At 40.3% G+C, this 21,340-nt stretch overlaps 1 protein-coding gene across 4 annotated transcripts in view; it reads right to left on the bottom strand.

Moving 5' to 3' along the window:
- GPC6 (glypican 6) overlaps positions 1-21,340 on the bottom strand; it is a 1,178,567-nt gene that overhangs the window by 81,117 nt on the left and 1,076,110 nt on the right. For 2 of the 4 annotated variants that reach the window (XM_051850542.2, XM_070048690.1), the window contains exon 7: positions 18,744-18,773. The exons of the other annotated variants lie outside the window; for them this stretch is intronic. In XM_051850542.2, the coding sequence (XP_051706502.1) occupies positions 18,744-18,773 (30 nt within the window). The remainder of the gene's footprint in view (positions 1-18,743; positions 18,774-21,340) is intronic. 4 annotated transcript variants of the gene reach the window in all.

Here is a 21,340-nt window from a genome sequence, read left to right on the forward strand (position 1 = left end):
AATTCAAACATGCCTTTTCTCCACCTCTGTTCTTTTGGGATATTCTTGAGGACATTTTATTTAGTTTCTTTATCCTGTCCCTAGTTCACTCCCTTTTGGATAACAAAGAAACAGGATCAACCCCATAAAGACAGTAACCTGATATGCTGAAAAGGAAGTCAGACTTTGAGGACTCTGTGTCTGGGAAGCCAGGGATCAACTTCATCTCAGCTGGGCTGTCAGCCACACAGAGCTCTTCCTCAGGACCTCCAAGGTGTGATCCAGGGCCCGCTGGCCGGCATGTGCTGGGGTTGCAGGGAACACATCCCACTCTCACACAGACACTCACGGTCACACTGCTGAATGGGGCTGTGGAGCCTCTGCAGGTGACCCCTTCACGGTCTGTTCAAAGTATGCAGACCTGAGTCTCAGAGAGAGGAAGGGTGTGTTGATGGTCACACAGAGATGCAGGAGCAGAAGCTAGACTGGACCCCGGGCTACACCAAACCACCCCACTTCTCATCTGAATGTCTCCACTGAAATGGGGACACTGCTCTGTCCTGAATGGGAAAATACCCAATACAGTGGATGAATGACAGAATGTTCAGAGACACTATTTATCAGTCTGTTTGTAATTTATGTACACAATTTATACACACCCTCTTTCCAGAAAGTCTTCCAACAGACAGGGTTTTGTTGGTGGCTGGCTGTGGGGTTTCCCTTTCAGTTTGCTCCTGACCAAGATGAGTTTCCAGCCAGTACTGCCAAAGAGTCTTAATTTGAGTTTTTTTTTTCCATTGGAGAACTCCATTTAAGTTGGGCCATGAAGCTATTTATACACATCTGATAGAGTGCTTGTTCTTCCAAGAAAACACACATTGAACAAACTGGTAATAGGGATGCAAATATGAAAAATCTAGGATCTTAAAGCTATTAACTGCCCATTTTGCAGGTACGTGAGTCACTGTAGAGCTCATCAAAAATGCCCATGTACTCTCCTCTGTCCCCCTTTGGCTGACTGGGTTGGCCTTGAGGAATCTGTAGTTTAATAAGTGATGTAGGTCATGCAAGTCCCACGTATACTTCTGTCTGAAGTGGGCAGAAAAGCCATTGGGACAACAGCAATAGCTCTGTTTCTAAAGTTCTTTGTACTATCCCATGTTTCCAGGGAGCAGAACCGTATGTGTTTTTCCCTTCCAACAAAATCAAGAGGAAGGGTGAAGAATAAAGTTAAGGTGGAGAAGTCAGTTTAACATCACTAGGTGTGCCATGTGGCCCTCGCTACTTCTTGCAGGTGCTAAACTCTGCCCTGTGACAAGGAGGCACTTAGTTAAGGCTAAGGCCACAGATGTGAAACTATTTATACTTAGGTCCCATTTTTTTGAGAAGCTGTGATGTTTTTCACTTGTTATCACACATTCTGCTAATCAAGTAAACACACACACACATACACACACAAACATCTCACAACAGAAAATGACCAGCTTGCCTTTGAATCTGTTTTCAGTCAATTTGACCACCTAGTGTTCCTGCAACAGGGAACATCTTGAAAAGGGGAAGAGGTCAGAGTGAGTGTCAGTTGAGCAAGTAGACATTCCTCCCAGGGTTTGGCATCTTTAGAATGTTTTGCTTTTGCTTGTGCTCTGACTGTAGGAAATGAACCATGATACAAAAACTCCTTTTCTTCTTCTGTTGTGGCCTAGGATTTCACAAGAGAAGCCACAGCTGTGAGGTGGCTGTGGAGGGGGAACAGTAAGGGCAAAAGATGAGGCAGGAGAGGGGAGTGTAGGCAGAGCTGCAAGGGGCCCTCACAAGGCCTAGAAGAGAGGAAACATCTGCAGCCAGATGCTCAGTCATTTATCATCTCCCTGAGATTGCAGTGGTCCCCAGGCTCCATGAGCCTGGCTGTTTGCTGACACAGATGATGGAACTTGCACAACACAGCCAAGCAGAACTGTGTCACAGCTACCAGAACAGCCCAGTCCAACAGAGGCAGTGGGCCCATGTTATTAAATTATGCATTCTACAAACAAGTAATCTTTGACAAAGGAGCTAAAATCAATCCCTGGAAAAAGGACAGTCTGTTCACAAATGGTACTGGGAAAATTATATGTCCACATACAGAAGTATGAAACCAGTCTATATTACACCTTATACAAAAACCAATTCAACATGGATCAAGGGCCTAAATCTATGACCTGATACCATGAAACTACTACAGGAGAACATTGGGGAAACTCTCTATGACATTGGCATAGGCAAAGACTTCTTGGAAAAGACTCTAGAAGCACAGTCCATGAAATGAAAAATTGACAAATGGGATTACATCAAGTTAAGAAGCTTCTGCACTGCAAAGGAAGCACTCTATAAAGTTAAGAGGCAACTGACAGAATGGGAGAAAGTATTTGCAAACTGTGAAACTGATAAAGGATCAATATCCCGAAGCTACAAAGAGCTCATGAAACTCAACAACAACAAAACAAACAATCCAGTTAAGAAATGAGCAAAGGACTTGAACAGGCATTTTTTAAGAAAGGAAATTCAAATGGCCAATAGATTCATGAGAAAGTGTTCAGGATCACTTGCTGTTAGGAAAAAGAGGCACAGATTGCTACTTCCTCACATGGGGCATTAAAAATGTTAGGAAAAGAGGTGCAGAATATAGAGGAGGTAGTATATGAATCTACGGCCTGATGGAATATATTCAGAGAAAATAAATTTGTAGAGGTGGGTGACCAACTGCTGAGGTGCACATTGAGGGAATGTGGCAGAAGGCCCAGACCCCAGGGGCCGGGGCCTTTCATATTTTAAGAGGGCTGGGGCTGGACATGAGGGATGGGGCATCAGGAGGAGGTAAATTCCTGGAACTGGTCTTTCAGGTGGCCACACGGGGCCTTGGGAACCTGGGAAAGAATGCGGGGGTGTAAAGGCAAGAGGGTGTGAGACTCAATTGAGATTCAATGGCAAGGAATAATTCCAATGTTTGTCTATCTTTTGGGCAATGAGTGAGAATGGATGAAGCTTATGTCCTTGTTTCATCACTAGCCATCAGGGAAATGAAAATCAAAACCACAATGAGATTTCACCTCAACTCAGAATGGCTTTCATCCAAAAATAAAAAAAATAATAAAGTCTGGTAAGGATGTTGGAAAAACTAATCAATGGTTGTTGGGAAGGTAAACTAGTACAGGCATTGTGAAAGACAGTATTGAGATACCTCAGAAATCTGTAAATAGATCTTACTATATGACTTAGTTATTCCACTCGTGGGAATTTACCAAAATGAAATGAAATCAGCATACGAAAGAGTTATCTGTACCCCCATGTTTATTGTAGCTCTATTCACAATAGCTAAGATATGTAATCAAGCCTGATGTCCATCAACTATTGACTGGATAGAGAAATTGTGGTATATGTATAGTATGGAATACTACTCAGCCATAAAATGAAATCCTGTCTTTTGCAACACAATGGGTACAACTGGAAACCATTACACTTAGTGAAATAAGCCAGTCCCCAAAGACAAATAACATATGTTTTCCCTGATTTGTGGTAACTAAGAGTACAAAAAATGTAATCTGTATGAGAAAAATTGACTTTTTGAGATTTATTGATTACAGCCCTTGTCTCTACTGTTGAGTAACAGTGTTATTTTCTCCTTACTATTTGTTGAATTCTTTACTTAGCAGAGTTAATATTAGGAGTATAAAATAAACTGAAAGTAGATCATTGTAAAAAAAGAAGAAGAGAGGAAGGAGGAGGGTAGGTAGTGTTAGAAGTAACACTATGCTCCTAAATCTATATATATGACATACATGAAATTTGTTCACCTTAAAAATAATAATTAAAAAATTAGGTATGTGTAGCTTGAGTTTGCCACATTCCATACAAGAGTGCTGTGTTCCAATCCCAGCTCCTCCACTTCCCATCCAATTTCCTGCTAAGTGCATCCTGGGATGTAACAGATGATGATTCAAGTGCTTGGGTCCCTGTCCCTGTTACCCACATGGGAGACCTGCATAGAGTTCCCTGCTCCTAGCTGTGGCCTGGCCCAGCCCTGGCTGTTGTGAACATTTGGGTAATGAATCAGCAGATGGAAGATCTCTCTCTTCGGTTCATCTAAAAACATAAAAATGATAGAAATTATTCGTGCAAATGTGCATGTGGAGGAAAAAGCAACAGGGTGCCTGTTCCTGTGTCTTGGAACATGGTCGTGTTGGAGAGGTGTTGAGAACGTTAATATACGTTGTCTCCATGAGGCTTGTGGACCTGAGTGACAGACATGACTTGGCTGTGAACGTCCTTGAGAAAGGCACTGTTGACAGTGGGAGATGGAGGCTGATACTCCTACTCCCACAGTGTCCTTTGAGATAATATCATGGAGGGAGAACACAGGGTCACAGAACCTTAATGCCTGTTGTGCAGACAGCTCTGAGCCTGGCCACCGAGGATCGTGGGAACTGCTGCCTTTCTGCTCCTGTGTGCCTTCCCCTCTTCTCGGGCACGCCTGTAACTGGCAGAGAGCGGTGGGACCCCACTGAAGGTTCCAACATGAGCTTAGTGTTTTCACTGGATTTCCTAACAAGGGCTAGTTTAAAATGGCTTACTGATAAAAAGATCCTCAATGTCGGTTTATCAATGGCTAACAAACATACCACCCTTTGATAGTGAAGGAACCCCGGGTATGTGGGGTAGGAGTTTTTCCATGAACCTAAAACTGCTTTAAAACCTCTTAAAAAATCATTCTCATGATGGCAAACAGTAATCCAACAAATTTGATTTTTCTTTTCCTTTGTGTGATTGTAATTGTGTGTCCTTTCTTTTGGAATATTTTATTTGCATTCCAGAATGAAGAAATATTACATATAAAATGTGTAAATATTTCATATATTAAAATAGTAAAACTATAGCATACATATTTGATATATATACATATATACAAACACACACAATTCCTGATCTTAGAGAAAGAAATAGAATTAAAAATGTGCTTTAAAAAATATACCACGCTGCTAGATGAAGTAGTGAAAAGAATTAGGTAAGGTGAGTTATCTTGGCCCCAAGCCTGGGTGAGTTTGGGTCCTTTGTTTCCTCTTTCTGGACTCATATCCTGACAGACTGAATGTGCTCGATCAGGGGGAATTAATGTCGCTTCCACCTGGAAGGTTCCCCGAATGCATGGCAGCCATTTGGAGTTGCTTGACTCTAGCAGTGATGGCAAATCTACCTACACGGCTGGCTGCTGTCTTGTTCAGTCCTCCTGTGACCACCTGGAGGGTCCAGATTGGTGGTGCGGAAGCAGGCTGCTGAGCACCTTGAAGGACCAGGTCTCTGGCTTCTACTCACCAGAACAGTCTTATGTCTACAGTTGATGCAACTCAGCCAGAAGCCAAATGGGGCTTCTCATTTTTAGTAAACCAAGGGATTCTTTTTGTTACATAGACTCAAAAGGGTTGAAAAGCTGATCTTAATTTAAGAGAGTGCAATGACCTGGACACAGAAGACAAAATAGTGATAAGAATTTTAACCAGAAGTCGGTAATCCTGGAGGGGCTTTTTAGAACTCCCAAAAGCATTGTAAATATTGTGTGCTGAAAGCTTCTTATCATTTTAAATCAATAGAGCCCTAGCTTTTACTCCTAATCATCAGTTCATCTGAAAATGATGTACTTAATAATACTATTATTATATGGGATAAGCTTATAAAATGAGGACCTTGAATCCCAAATGCCATGACCAGCAGCCTTTTAGAATTTAACAGCCTTTTAATGAAAAGCAAACTTCAGAGCAGAGCTGATTTCATGTTCTGGAAACACTCGGAATGGCCACTGGTATCCAGACGCCACTACCTTCTGCACCTGCCTTTCACCAAGATCCTTTCTTCACTCCCCTTTGAGTAACAAGTGAGTGAGAAATGCCCTTTTCCAGGCTACATCCCAAGCCTGTGTGGTTGCCCAGGGCCCTAGAAGGAGTTCTAGAGTCCAGAAGAATTCCTCCCTTCTTCCCTGCCTGCCTCTTTCCTTTCTTTCTCCATTCCCTTCCTTTCTTCTTTCCCTCCTTCCCTTTCTATTTCCCTCCCTCCTTTCCTTCTCTTTTTCCAAACAGAAGATCTTATGAAGGTACTGTTGGCAACAAAACGAGGGACAGAACAGCAGCAAATGCACTAAATTAGCCTGTGCCCTTGTGGTCAACCTTCAATGGCAGTAGAAACATCGCAGACACCAAGAGGATGATAACATTAGGCCCCAGGGACCTAGAAAGCTGCACTGGTGTCCTTTCAACGGACACATAAGATGGCTTGTTCCAGTTTCCAGTCGTACACATGAGGTATGACACGTGAGAACCCTTTGCCTACCCTGAAGCGTTTCACAGATACGGAACCCGTTGATTCGTATTTGTTGCATGAGTGTGTGCTGCGAGGCAGAGCCTGTCTCAGTCGGAAGGTCTGCAGCTGGGACAACTTGGTGGATGCAAATCAAGAAAGAAATAGCAAAGCCCAGGCTCTCCTCCTGGCTTCTGTGTGCCCAGTCTTTGTGCCTCGTGTCTGCTCTCTTTGTGCTGTCAGTCTTAACTTGTTGCCTTTCTTACTTCTATCATTTTAAAAGGAGAGAGCTCAAGATGAGGGAGACAAGAATAGCTGCGAGATGATTCTTCCTGTCATTCTCCATAGTTAAATCTACTCTCAGAGCTCTGATCATTTTACAGTTAACTTACAGTCAGTGGCTTGTCCCTGTCTTCACCTTCAAGTGAGGTTTTTTTTAAAAAAGGCTATTTCAAATGCTATTCACCTTCGCATCCAATTCTGCCACCTAATTGGGGTTTCTCATGTGCTCTGCCTGTATTTCTAACTTACTGCCTTGAACGTTTTTTAAAATGCCTTTCTGCGGTACTCGTGGTAAGTGAGGCCACAGGCAGGCATTCCTGTCTCAGAAGTGAATCGCTGGGGACACAGCGAGCCTCAGCCTCTCTCCACTGAACTGCTCCTCTGGGTTTTTTGCATGCACTATTCAGAGGCATCCTTGAAGACTCTCATGTATCTGAAATCTCTTCTCAGCTATCCACACGCGTGCCTTGGGATCCTTCATTGTAACCTGCCATGTGACTGTGTCTTCGCGTGAAATGCCAGGCAGTAATTTCGTTTGACAACAGTGCTGGAAACCAGCCTTCCCTCTCAGTTCTCTTCCAGTCCTCAGTGACTGCTCCTCGTGTTAGAGCTCTAGAAAGTTTAGCTCATCTTAAAAGCTGAAGCGTGAAATCAAAGCAGCCACTCTGTATGGCCATCAGGGGCTGGGGCAGAGGCATTGTCCTGAGCTTTCGTGTGAAAGCCATATCCCATTGAACAACTGATATCCCTGAACTTGAACATTGTTCTTATTTATTAATATGATTAATAACAGCCAAGCTTAACCTATTATTGTTATCACCAGCATTGGTAATCTCTAGCAGATAATGGCTAAGCTTGGAGTTTATGTACATTGACTCAAATAATTATTATAGGCAACATTCTACAGATCAGAAAGGGAGTCAGTGAGATTAAGTAAGGTGCTCACCAGCAAAGTCAGATTTTGAGCTCTGCTGTGTGCTGCTAGAGTGTTGGCTTTAGCATTTGTGTTGTACCTAGTGGAAATTCAAAGGGGCTGTAAATGTGAGTGTGGCAGCCTCCGGCCAGGGCTTTAGAGGATAAGGGAGAGTAAGGTAAGGGAGCAACACCATGAAATGCTGGGCTTTCTTCTTCCCCAACCATGTAGTCCACACCTGGATCACATGGACCCTGGCTTTCTGAGATCAGACATGCTTTTCCTTTCTCCCTGTGTTTCCTCTCTGATACAAGGGATGAATGAATGAATGAATGAATGAAATACATTTGTGTCTGCTGCAAGCCTATTTAGCAGGCATATATTAGGCACTTTCTGAGTCTAAGCACTAGCTCAGCAGGTGTGGAACTCACGCCTGGGCAGGCTTCTGAGTGCTCTGTGGGGCGCACTGGCAGCTGCAGAGCTGGGGACACCGTGGTTCTGCAGAAGCCAGGGCAGTACCAGTGCTGCTGCTGATTGGACCTGGCTCTGAGGCTATGAGTATGGCAGAGTTTGTACCCCATTCTAAAAAGTGCTTTGTATTGAGCCCTGGCATGAAAGCATTATTTTCATTTTTTATTTTTAAACTTTAATTTTACTCATTCATTTAAAAATCTATTTTTTATTGCTATTGCTATTATTATAAACAAACTATTAAAAAGGTACCTTTTAACTGGGTTGAAAACACAGTAATCACTATGATTTGGAGTATAATTTTCCAAAAGCGATTGATTAAGTAGCTGTCTGAAGCTCAAGGCATGGAAAATGTGTTCCATAATGATGACCACCCCCACCCCCACCCCTGGAGATATTCCAGGGCCTTCGTCATCCCGCTCTGTTCACATGCCTTTTGTCCAGTTGGTCCAGATTAGTCAGTGTATGGTGGAGAATCTTTTCCAGGTGCCAACAAAAACACAAAATAATGGTAAATCTCAGTTAGTATTTCTGAGAGTATCTCTGGGTATGTGTGTGTGTGGCATGGATTAGGTGCTAAAAGGAACCCTAGCAAGAGTTCTGAGAAAATTGACAGCACCAGGAGTTGAGGTGATGGAGTACAGCCTTGTTCCTATGGGAGTAAGGTCAGCAGGTTCAGGCTTGAGAGTCTTGGACATTTCAGATGAGGCTGTTGACTTTGTGGACGAGAAGTTTATGGATGTACCCAGAACAGTATGAGGACTAACCAAACATAGCAGCTACCATATGGCCCAATAAAAGAACACTTGTCAGAGACAGAGAACGTAAACAAATAACTATTCTAACGTTCTGATCCAAAATGTTAGGATGCTTCACCAAGTAGAAGGACCTAAACACATCGTAGGTGGAGGAAGAAGTTACCTTGGGTACACCTGTGTGTGTATTTCTGTACATTTCCTGGGAAGTATAGAAAATCTTGACTGACCCTCTGCTAAAACCAACCATCACTGCTACATAAAATATAGAAAACCAATTTTAAAGGAATCAAGGTACAAGAATGTAAGAAATCCTCAAAATCCAAATACTAAGTAAAAATGGGAAATGAGAAAAGAAAACAAAAATATTAAGGCTGGCTTTGGCCTAAGTATATTCCCCAGATGCAGAGGACTTCAAGTTGTGGTTTCAACTGATTTGCAGTGTGGGGTAAGGGACAAAAGATTGGAGTGTGCATCTTCCCTAAGGAGATGAGCCCATATCTTTACCCCATAACATAAATCTCGGATTCCAAAGAGTACATGCTTATTACAGCAGCAGGGGGAAGTAGAAGTATCCCCAAACAGAGGCCACAAAGGCTTTCTATTGGCTAGGTTTTAAGGATTAAGGGCATTCTCTTTCTCTCTCTCTCTCTCTCTCTTTCTCTTTCTCTCTTTTTCTCCTCCCTGCCACCCAACAGAAATAAGCACATATAAAGAAGTAAAGAACCATTTGCCTTTATAGATATCCAATGACATCAGCAAGCTCTTAAGATATTAGAAATATTTGATGCAAAGTATAAAGTCAATATATTTAAAGATTGAAAAGGTAGAATTTAGAAATAAAAAAAAGGAATGCGATACTAATCACAGGACAAGTAGCAAATACTAGAAAGGGAAAATAAAATCATTGAGATTAAAAACCCAGTGGAGGTATTTAATGGAGAATTACATGTAACAGAGGGATTTAAACTGAAAAGTAGAGTTAAGTATATTTTGAATGTAGCAAGGGACAAAGAAATGTTAAGAAACATGAAGCACAGTGAGAAATTCTGTTATATTGAGTCAGTTAATAAAGAAGAGTAGAGAGAGAGTGAATTAGGTTGAATCAAAATTTGAAAAGAGTATGAATTTTCCAGATTAATGAAAGAAACCAATCATGAGATTTAGAAAGCCCAGTACATCATAGTCAAAATCAATTCAAAAGGAAACTCACACTGCATTATAATGAAATTTCAGTACAACACAGTCAATATTAAATACAGTTTGAAAGAAAACATGAATTACTTAACAAAGGGAAAGACTGGTAGATGGTAGCCTTGTCTGCAGCAACAACTAAACAAGGAGACAGCAAAATATAAGAAATGGCAGGTGTTTGGCCCAATGGTTAAAACGTGGCTTAAGATTCCCACACACACAGCAGAAGGCCTTGATTCAACACCTGGATCTGGTTCTTGATTTTAGTTACCCTGACAGTGCAGACTCCAGGAAGCAACAGTGATGGCTTCAAAATCGGGTTCCTGCTGTCTACATGGGAAACCCACATTGAGTTGCCAACTCTTGGCTTTGGCTCCAGTCCAGTACCCATCTGTTGCAGGCATTTGGGGAATGAATCAGCGGATAGGAGCTCTGTTTCGTTCTCTGTGTCTGTCTCTGTCTCTTGAAAGTTTTTAAAAATATATAAGCATCAGTGTACTCAGAAAAGGTCACTACTTTGACCTACAGTTAGCATGTAGAATGCAAACATCTACCAAGACTGAGGGCAAATAGACATTTTCAAATTTTCAAATAAAACCCTCAGTAAAAGAGGCTTATAATTTGCATTCCAGAGCAACAAAGTGATTCCTGAGGGACTTTTTTTTTTTGCAAGAAGGAAGGATAACCAAAGAAAGTGTTAAAAATGTGGTTGAATCCATATGAAATGTTCCAGTATAAATTAATGATGTAAAATCTTTGAAGAGATTAAATCTCTCTCTCTCTCTCTCTCACACACACACACACACACAAACACACACACACAATTATCCCATAATAATGACACATAATTTGGGAGAAGAATGATCAGAATTAAGGTGTTCTAGGGTGCCATTATCTCAGAGAAGAGTAAAGGTATTGATTAATTAAACTCAGGTTTTGATAAGTTAGAATGCATGTAAAAATCTCAAGAGTCGTCATTAAAAAAAGAAGCTTTCAAACACCAATAGAAAAATGTTAAATAAGGAAAAATCCTCAATTGATCTCCAAGAAAGAAGCAAACTAAGACTGAAAGGATGAGACAAATAGAAATCACAAAGTGAGATGGGAGAAACAACTCTATCAGTATTTCTTGCCAATGCAAATGAATTACATGCTCCAGTAAAAATGTAACAATTGTTAGTCTGGATTTAAAAATAAATTTATCTTAGTGATGTTTGCAAGAGGCATATCTAAATCATAAGGGTTCAGAAAGGTTGGCAGTGAAGAGATAAAAAAAAATCAGTTAAATATTAACAAAAACCTATTTGCTCTAACTATGCTAATCTTAGAAGGAAATAGACTTTAACACAAAAAACTATTAGTAGATAAAGGGCATCATGATATAATGATCAAAAGTTCACTTCTACAAAGATAAATTTGTAACTATAAATATGACTCAAAACACATAAAACAAGAATAGACTATAAGGAGAAGTAAGTCAATCTACCTGCCTTGTGAACTTTCTCTCTAATTAATGGAGCAAGCAGATGAAAAAGATCAGTAAAAAATGCATAAGATTTGAAGACTGTTTGGAAAAGGATTGTCTTGCCTTCTGTTCTGTAAAGCAGAGAGCAGGGGCATTTCTCTGTGGGAGGGTAACGGTTAGGACAGTGCATTGTATGAGGGTTGAAGGGATACTGGAAATTGGTGGTCACATTTCACTTACGACAAGTGAGTCCTGAGTTTTCAAAGTAAAGTGATAAAGTAAACGAGTCACAGCAAGACAAGTGCTGCATGATCTCACACATAGGTAGGATCCAAAGACGTTAATCTCAGAAGCTGAAAGTAGAATGGTTTTCAGGGACTGGACACAGTGGGCAGGACGGGGTGGAGGGGAAGGAAAGGGTGATTAGCCGGTAATAAGTCAGAGCTATACAGGAGTGAGAAGTTCTCTGGTTTTCTTTCGGATTCACAGGAGGGTGACTGTACATAACAATAATGTAGCCTATGTGTGCCTACATGTATTTAACTATAAATAAATGATAAATGCTTGAGGAGCTAGGTTAATCATGATTTGGACAATGTAGACATATAAAACATCAAGGGTGGACATTGGGTGTAGTGATTCAAATGCTGCTTGGGCACCACGTTTCATTTTGGAGTGGTTGTGTTTGTGCCATGGCTCTGCTGCTGATTCCAGCTACCTGCTAATGTGCATCCTAGCAGGCAGCAGGTGATGGCTCAAATAGTTGGGTCCTTGTCACCCACATGGGAGACCCAGATTGAGTTCCGAGCGCCTCGCTGGCCCAGACACGGCTATTGCAAGCATTTGGGAGCATAAACCAGCAGATGAAGAGATTAAGTGCTCTCTCGCTCTCTTTTGCTTTTCTAATAAATTTAAAACTTCACATCCCTGTCCCCATAAATAAGCAGTTTTTATGTACAAAGTAAAAATTTTAAAACTTGCATTTACAAAATTAGTGATGAATCATAGGCTACCATATAAAAATAGTATACTTCAGTAAAACTTGATGAAAAACTAACAATTTTGAGTTGTCTACTTACTGCTATTGGGCATGAGAATGAGACACACTTTCTCATATACCCTGGTCCCTTCCTTGCCATATATAACCTAAGTTATCCCAAGTCAGTTCTTCAGAAAATATCCTTACACATTCATTTTTGCTTCTCATCTTTCAAAATAACACAGAAAGGAACTGTACAGAACTTTTAATTGTACTTATTTTCTTAAGAAGCTTTGACAAAAGAGAGGATGAGGATTCTTTCACTTGTGCTCAGCCATCAAGCTCCTAATGAATATTTCTTGTTCCTTGAAGACCATTGCATAGAGAAGATTGGATTTTCCCGAGTAACTGGAAACTAAATGTTTTGAGTGAACATGTCTCGCACTCAAGATAGCCTGTGGGTTTTTGGATTTTATGTGAGGAGATCAATTAAGGCAGTTTGCTGCCTCTGTCTTTTTTCCTAGAGCTGTTCCAGTGCTTTCTTGTAGCGCTCAAGGAACTGCAAAGAGTGAGCAAAGAAGTTCTTGGGCTTTTCAAGTGCGGACATGAGTGTTTTTCACAGGAAATGAATGCCAGTTGCTTTGGGGAGTTTTCTGAGGTCAAAGTCTCTTAGAATATAACTTACAAAGTCATTGGTTTCCTGCCTCATTACACATAAATAATTTATGAATTTGTATTGTAATTTTTCTTCCAGCTGAATCAAAGCTCCCTGATTTTGCAAATAGTTCCAGCAGAAGTCAATGACACCACACATTCCTGAGATTCAGTTGCAATCGATAAGTTTGCTATTGCTGTCAGCTGGTGCAATTTCCCTGATTAACCTGTATAAAGTGTTCTCTTTCATGAAGCCTTTCCAGAAATAAACTGATACTGTAAAAGAATACAAGGGCAGGTTCCAGAACATGATTTCTTGGTGATCTTAAATGATGATGTATGAAAGAGAGGAAGGGAGAACAATTTGATTTGCTCCAACCAGGCTGACCCAGAAAGGAAAAGAGCAGAAAAATTGCTTTGCCTAAGCAAACATGACATGAAGTCACACAAGAGCTGCACTCACAATATGCAATCCCAGTGCCTATTTAAAATATATATTGTCTGGATCCAAATCACATTTAAATGCTGGTAATAAGAAAGTCTTTGCCTCACTCTGTTTTTCTCTTACTCCTTTTCTCCTACTCATTGGCAGCAACTCATACCTTTCTGAGACATTGTCTTTGATTTAGGGTGGGACTTCTTTGGTTGAATTATGGCTGAATTCAAGTTCAGTTGGCGTACTAGGCATGTGATGGCTAAAGATCAACCTGACTTGGAAAAAGATGCTGGTTTATTAGGGTACTATAAGCCCTCCCTTTCCAACGAGGATTTAGATTCCTTCTAGGATTCCAAAACTATTATTTTAAAAGTCATTCTTTCAAAGGTCCACAAAAGAGTTTGTTCATTGCAGAACAATTTTTATGAGAGCATGGTCTGATTTAAATTATGGTTACTAAGTGTTGTGAGTTTTTTGATTATATTCTAGTCATCTATTCTTGGTTTTATGTTAGTACATAATATTTGAATGAATCCCTGACATTTCTGCTCTTTACCATGTAAAGTTTGTTGTTGAGTTAGAGAGTGTAATGAAATCTTTTTTTCAGTTTAAAAATCTTGCCTTGGTCATATGGGTTGGTGATTGACAATATAGCTTTTCAACAACACGACTATTTTTTCCCTCTGTGTAAGACACATAGAGACATATGTCCCTAAATTCTTAGCAATTGCCTTGATCGTGTGACTTGCTTTCGTCTATAGGATGTGCACACTGAGGAGCTCCTTCTGTTTGGAGATACTAACAGTCACCTTTGTCACATTCTCTATTGCCCCTGCCATTGTGACAGGTGAAGCTCTAGATAACAGCTGCTCTGTCACCCAAGGTCCTCTAGTAATAGTGATGATCATTACTAATTAGTAATTACTAATTATGAATGTACAGTAATCCACAAAGGATATCTGAAACAAACCAGAAGTAAACTTGTGTAGCTATGAGCCCTTTTGATGGTTGGTTGTGAGGTTAGCCTTGCCTTGCTGGCCCATCTGGATCAATACAGCAGTGGAAAATCTGCTAAAGATATTACACAAGCCCAACTTCCAAAAAACCATTTGTCAGACCTCAGTATAATGGTGGAGCTGCTGCTGCTACTGATTCATTCGTTCACTATCAACCTGATTTTTTAGTTTTTAATAGCGTGACCGGTCTTTTAGGTATAAGAAAATACCCATGAAGTCAGAGCCTTTGACAATAATGACCATGAATGTGCTTAAGTGATAAAATTATTATGTATTGGAAATTTCTTTCTACCGTTAACACTTATGAAGGGAAGTCAATTTTCACTCAAATGAGTTTCTTTTTATCTGGTTTTCTCTACAGTGTTTGTGCCTGAGGTTTATTGCTAGCAGTAAAGAGTGTCCAAGTATGTTATGGGAATAGCCAAATTCCCGGTGCTTTAAAATGTATTCCACAGGCCCCAGAGTCAGTTAAAAGCTGATTGATTATACAGCAAATACATCAAAATGGGTATTTATGAAATATCCCATTTCTTCAGCTCTATCTCTTATAAGCATGAACATTACATTTGGGAGTTGTGGTGCAAATATCTCAGACAGCCAGGGGAAAAAAAAGTACTAGAAATTTTCCATGACAGGGAAAAGGTTTCTTTAGCTGTTCAATCATTTAACAAAATGTCTGTGTCAACTGGTACATCACATGAGGAAACAGTTTCATAGGTATGGCTTGAGAAGTTGAGTGTGGCTTGTCTATTCTGACTTTCATAATGAGTGCACCAAAACAGGTTACCTGGATGGATAAAGGATAGATATTGTAAATGAATGTTCACATGGATTTTTTTTTTCATCTGACTAGCTTATAACTGACAAAAAATTTCTGTTCAGCTTGTTCAATATTTGGGCAGAAAGTTCTAGCTAATGAATGGAAAATGACCTATTAGATATGGTCCACATCAAGAATGCTCCATATATTTCATGTTTTTAATTTGAATATATTTTCAATGACTAGTCATTTATTATTATATCTTCTCACTTCGTTTGGTATAGTCTATCTTAGATTACAAACTCAAGTTTCTTTTCACTATATGCTGATATTTTACAAGACTGTGCTAGGCACTATTCCCTGGAGGAGACATAGAATGTCCAACTGCTATGAAACACAGTGTCTTGCAAATCATAACCCTTGCCTTTCAATGATGCCAGCACTAAGAACATTCTCTGATGTAGATTATACATGGCAGCTAGCTTTACTAAGTGCTATGCTACAGAGAAGAACTCAATAAATATATTTGGTGATTCATTGATAACTATAGAATGCATCAATTTGGATTTTAGCTGAAGTCTAGGAATTCTGAGAAAAATTTTAAAACCTGAAGGGGGAAAATAAGCATATTGATCAATGATTGTTAGATGTGAAATGTATATTACAGGTCTGAAAGGGTAGCATTTCATTTTTGTGACATTGAGGTCACCAAAACTCTTGCCTACCTGTTTCTGAGGACAAAAGAGAGTTTAATCCAACATTGAAAATAGTATTGTTGGCAGATTACCCCCAAAATGATTTCAGACCATTTATACATAATGAATTGTGCAAGTTTTCTCTCTTTATGAGGTATGTTTTGACTTCTGCTATGGGAATCCCTATGGTTCTGTGGACTTGTCTTAAAACAGTGCTGTGGCCTGAGCTTGGACCTCTCCCAGAAAATGACATGGTCGAAGTTACAATGACTCTCCTTCTCTATTGGGTATACAACTCTGGATGGTCAAGCACAACTTTGAACCTAAAGAGAGGGCTGTGCTGCTCCTGGGTTCCCCATTCTTGCACATGCCTGAAAGACTAGTTCCTTGAGGAGGTAAAAATAGTCCCCTGTCCTTTGGGTGGGAGCTGAAGAATCCATGTGAGGAGCAGGCCTTTCATCAAGGCTTCCCACAGTGCATACCACTGAATTAGATTTGTGCATGCTGCAAGCTATGGACAAAGCGCAATATCCTGGAGATAAGCCATCACTTTCTGTGTGTGTCTCATGCTATTCCCCACTTGGGTCTCATCAACCACAAGACTCCTAAATAGAGAGAAGCCGCTGACAAGCGCCTCTCCTGCTACCACATGCTGCCAATGTTGCCTGGAGAAGAGCAGAAACCGAGACTGAATAAGTTGGGTGGTTTGGTTTTAATGTTTTTTTATTTTCTCCCTGCTTTGAAAGCTCACTGCATTTTGCTGCTGTTATTACCAAGGGTTCATTGAAAATGAAACTTGGGTGTCTCAGTGGGGTTTTGCAGCAAACAGATAAAGCAGGTTCAAGCAAAACAGGGTCGTTCACAATCCAAAGTAGATTGAGCAGTAGCCATTTGTTTGCTGGGGTGAATGGGGCGTAATTTATTCAGCTGCAGCAGAGGCTGAAAGCCAATCTGGCCATGACCCATTTGTCTTTAGAAAACTAATTAAAGTGGAGAATTTGGTTTACTGTTGTTAGTGAGATTGGACTTTTTCCTTTTCAGGCTAGGCAGAGGCAGATTGTGTGTGTGTGTGTGTGTGTGTGTGTGTGTAAAATGGGAAATATCAGTTTCACCTAAAGACAGGGACTGAAGTGCTAGATAATAAAGCAGTTTTTAAACACAGCCTGACATCTTTTTGAAATGCAAAAGAGTGGATTTAGCCGGATGAGGGATCCTTTGAGGTGACAATGAAATGCCATGGCAATTTACAAGGAACAACAGACAGTGTTCTGCACCCTTAAAGCAAGACTTCTTAAATCACACCAAAATGGACCCAAATCAGCCTGAAAGGACAGCATTATGACTTGAATTTTTACTCTGAAACTGGTATCAACACTGAGATGGGAAATAATGCCAGAATGTTAGTTGCTTTGGCATTTTCTTTGAGAACAACATGCAGATCCTAAAGGGATTTTTTTTTCAAATACTTAATTGATATGTGATGTTATTAATAATCTATTTGTGACCAATGACATACCAGTGGATTTCAGAAGTTGCAGTGAGTTTCTGAAGAATCACATCCAACATAGACGTTGAGGGTTTTTTGGCATAAAGAGTGCGGGAAGACAGAGAGGTTCAGTCACCTTGCGGATGAGATTGAGATCTGCATTCATCTCCATCTGCTCGAGAAGTTGTAAGTCTTGGGAAAAAGCTCTCAGGGTCATGATAAGCATCAGATGAACAGAGTCTACTGGCTCACCTGCTAGAATCTCTCGAGTTCCTGGGAAAATGAATTGGGAAGGGTGGGAGCCTTCTTTCTGAACCGGAGCTGCTCTGCCTCTTAGGTGGGTCACACAGCACTCCAGCTTGTCCCATCCCAGTCCCCATTCACAGCAAGGCCGCCTGAGCTCTCTGCCTGCCCTGTCTCTTCCTTGAGGTCTTCCCTACCAGAGCGTCCCTGTTCCTGATTTGCCTCTTCACTGTCTGTCTTCATCCAAACGTCCCTGGTCTCAGAGAACTGCAAGGATGAATGGGGCGACCTCTCAAGGGACAACGTCCTTTCAGATGAACGAATTTTGGCCCAGTCCTACCATTGTCAGGATTAACGACCAGGCTGACATAGATCACCATGATGTCACAGGTCCATGATGCTGTACAGGCCTTCATTAAGGAGCATTGTTGCTATGGAATGATATTTGAATACCAGGTTAGGTAGCTGTCTCATTATTTTGGTTAACATGAAGAGTCAAGTGATAAAACCCAAGAGTTCTTGTCTTTAGTCCCAATACAAACCATTTCAAGTTAAAAACAAGTAACTGCCTACATGCTCTAAAAGCAATCAGTAATTCATGTGGGAAAAAACGAGTCAACAACCAATACCACAAGCTCTTTCTTAGCCCCCTAAATTCTCCTTGTCTCAGCTAATAGAAAAATTAGCTTCTTATGCATGAGAACCGATGTTGGTTTATTCTTATTGTTAGGTAATTATTTGCTGTACACAGAAAGAAAAAAGGCCAATATATTCTATCAGGAAAGAGCTGTGTTTTCAGGCCTAGTACACATAGTCTGAATGCTGGGCTTGAATTCCAATCAGCTACCAAATGAGCTAGCCTTGCACGGAGATTAGATTGAACACTTGGCCATGGGGAAAGAATATCAACATGGATGTTAACCATCAACACCAAGCAGAGAGGAAACTCCTAACCAAGCCGGCCATACACAGCACTCGATTCACTCTGGGTGATTTCACAAGGGAGAGTGGAGGTGCGGTTTCTCAGAACTCTCCAGGAAGATTGCACAAAGACGAATGGGAATGAGAGGAAGAATAAGAAGGCTGATGCTTACACTGTGCTGCATTGTCCTCCACACAGTCCTCTGGGAAGCAGGAGGAAAACACATTTAAAGGAAAAAGAAAAAGATTATTCTATGCACAGTAGCACAGCACAGGTATAAAGCTTAGCATTGCAGGTTGGCATTCCACCCACCCTCACCCCAGTGTCCCTCCGATGAACAGTAGCCTATCCACACACAGTGCCTTGTTGAATACTTACTGGAGATATGTGGGTCTATACCATTGCCAACTTGATGAGTTCACTCTCAACTCTGGCTTTTTTTTTTTAAACTTACTTTCATAGAATGTATTTCTCCAAAAAATAAACAATGTAAAGTATATTTTTTGCTCTAATGAATCAGCTTGAGTAATCTAACAGATGCTCCCTGTCCAAGGACAGTCCTGAGCTCTATAACATGTTGTGCTTTAATTTTCTGAGATGTGCAACTAATTGCCTTTTACAGAAGATAATTTGAAATACTTCTGTGTGCTCAGATCTTAAAAATTGAGCTATTTTGTGCTGGTTTATTTTTACACTTGATAGTTCTACTGAATTGGAACTATCTTTTAAAAAAATCATAGTTTTACATTAAAGTATTTAAGAGAATTCAGAGTACAAATTTAAGAGAAGGGGGAAGAGATGAGGTACTTGCTAAGGGCCAATACTCACCCCTGGGACATTTAAGTGAAAATTATGAACAGTTGGCTCAGGCAGAAGGGCTGCGAAGGTGAATGAGGGAAATGGAGCCAACTCAAGATGGTAGGCTCAGGGTGTTATACAAATTAGTTAATACATTCATGGCCTCAACAGAGTGTGGCTTTGGGCAGGAAGGAGTGTGATATCCTCAGATGAGTGGACCTTCCTTTAGCAGCTGAATTTATACAAATGTATTCATTTATTCCTCGATTCCAAAAATCACTTTAGGATAATAGGTTTGACAGCTACTGACCATTTCAACTGCCTTTTATGGCCATATAACTTTTGAAGAACAAATGGAAGTGTTTCCTGGTGATACAAAAGAATTTACACGTTCTTTCTAAATATAATAAGAGTTTCAATAATGGGATTGATGCATTTTTAACAGAGTTATGCTCTTAAATGTTTTTATACAAGTTTTAGCAATAGTTTACCCAGCTTGGATTTGGGAGTTTGATTTCCAAAACAAATCCCATAACTACCAGTTCACATAAAATACAGTTTGACAATAACTGCTGTAAGAAAACATTTACCAACAGATCCCAAAGTTAATGTCACAGATACTAACTTAAATGGGACTCAGATTAGCTCTCCAAGAGCTTTATAGTGAAGTTCTTTTCATTTTGGCAAAATGGGGTGGGGTGACTGTAGAATTCTTTTGATGCTGTCCTTTGAAGCATTTTCTCTGCTGAAACAGATTAAGGGAAATCTTTTCTAGTTATCCTCCTTTTCTGAGACATGTGCTTCTTAGAAATATGCAGGAAACCTCTTTTCAGGGGAAAACTCAAGCAGAAGTAGGTAACATGAGCCTTGTTTATAAACAGTTGAAATGGGTTGTGATGGATGGCAGACCCATCTGGGGAGCTCACCAGGCAATTCTGGAAGAGGATGGCATGTGACAGCTGCAATGCTCTGGCTGGCCAGAGGTGACTCCTCCGTTGTTCACTGTTTGAACTGGGAGAGCCTCAGCCCATACAGGGAAGAAAGCCTTGGGGGAGCCAAGGGCCATGAACTGAGCCTCTGATACTGGCTTCAGCAAAGCTCGTTTCTCCAAGATAACCTTGGTACAGCTCCTTTTGATGTGGAAACAGTCCTTAGCTCTTCAGAGCTGGGCAAAGTAGCTCCAGGTGGGCTTAGGACTGGCTATGAATTACAAATCTCTAACCCGCACAATTTGGGAAGGGATCAGAATGTAATTCAGTAAAAATGGATAAAACTGCAGTTCTCACAGAGCCCAAAGCCACGTCTTTGAGGAAGTAAATATTAACTACTGTCAGAGAATGTTTTAGAATTAAATTGGCCTATTGATTGAATACCTCTGTGCGGGGTTTGATCCTTGATTTTTACTCATGATCAGATGATTAACCATTACCAACTATTTTTAGAAAAAAAAAAGATTGATTAAAGTTTAGATTTCGGATGTGCATAAAATAGGGAACCCTGTGTCAATCTGCTATCCACCACAACTCTTTAAGATCCTTATATGTGGGGCATTTTGAAGATTACCAATGAAATTTTTATAAAAGATTACAATTCCAGTTCTCATGTCTACAAGGTTTTAAACATCATTTAAGTGTGGATGCTTTATTTAGGTTTGCTAAACTGCACAAATATTGTCTGGAGAAACATTTTTCAAGGTCTACTTCTCCTATTTAAGGGCAGGTGTTCATTTCTCCTGGTGATGACAAGAAATTGCTCGTCTGTTTCAAAGGGGAAAAAAGGAACCAGTTGTCATATATATATATATATAGTTATATTGTTCAAATGCTGTGCAATTCTGACTAAATGCATAACGTCCTTTTTTTTAAAAAAATTTTTGTCTTATTGTGGCAAGTACAATTACTATGAGCTCTAATCTCTTAAGAGAGTAAGTGTAGAACACCGTATTGGTATTGTAGGTACAACGTTTTACAT

The sequence above is a fragment of the Oryctolagus cuniculus genome, chromosome 9, assembly GCF_964237555.1.
Source record: "Oryctolagus cuniculus chromosome 9, mOryCun1.1, whole genome shotgun sequence".
Classification (NCBI taxonomy): domain Eukaryota; kingdom Metazoa; phylum Chordata; class Mammalia; order Lagomorpha; family Leporidae; genus Oryctolagus; species Oryctolagus cuniculus.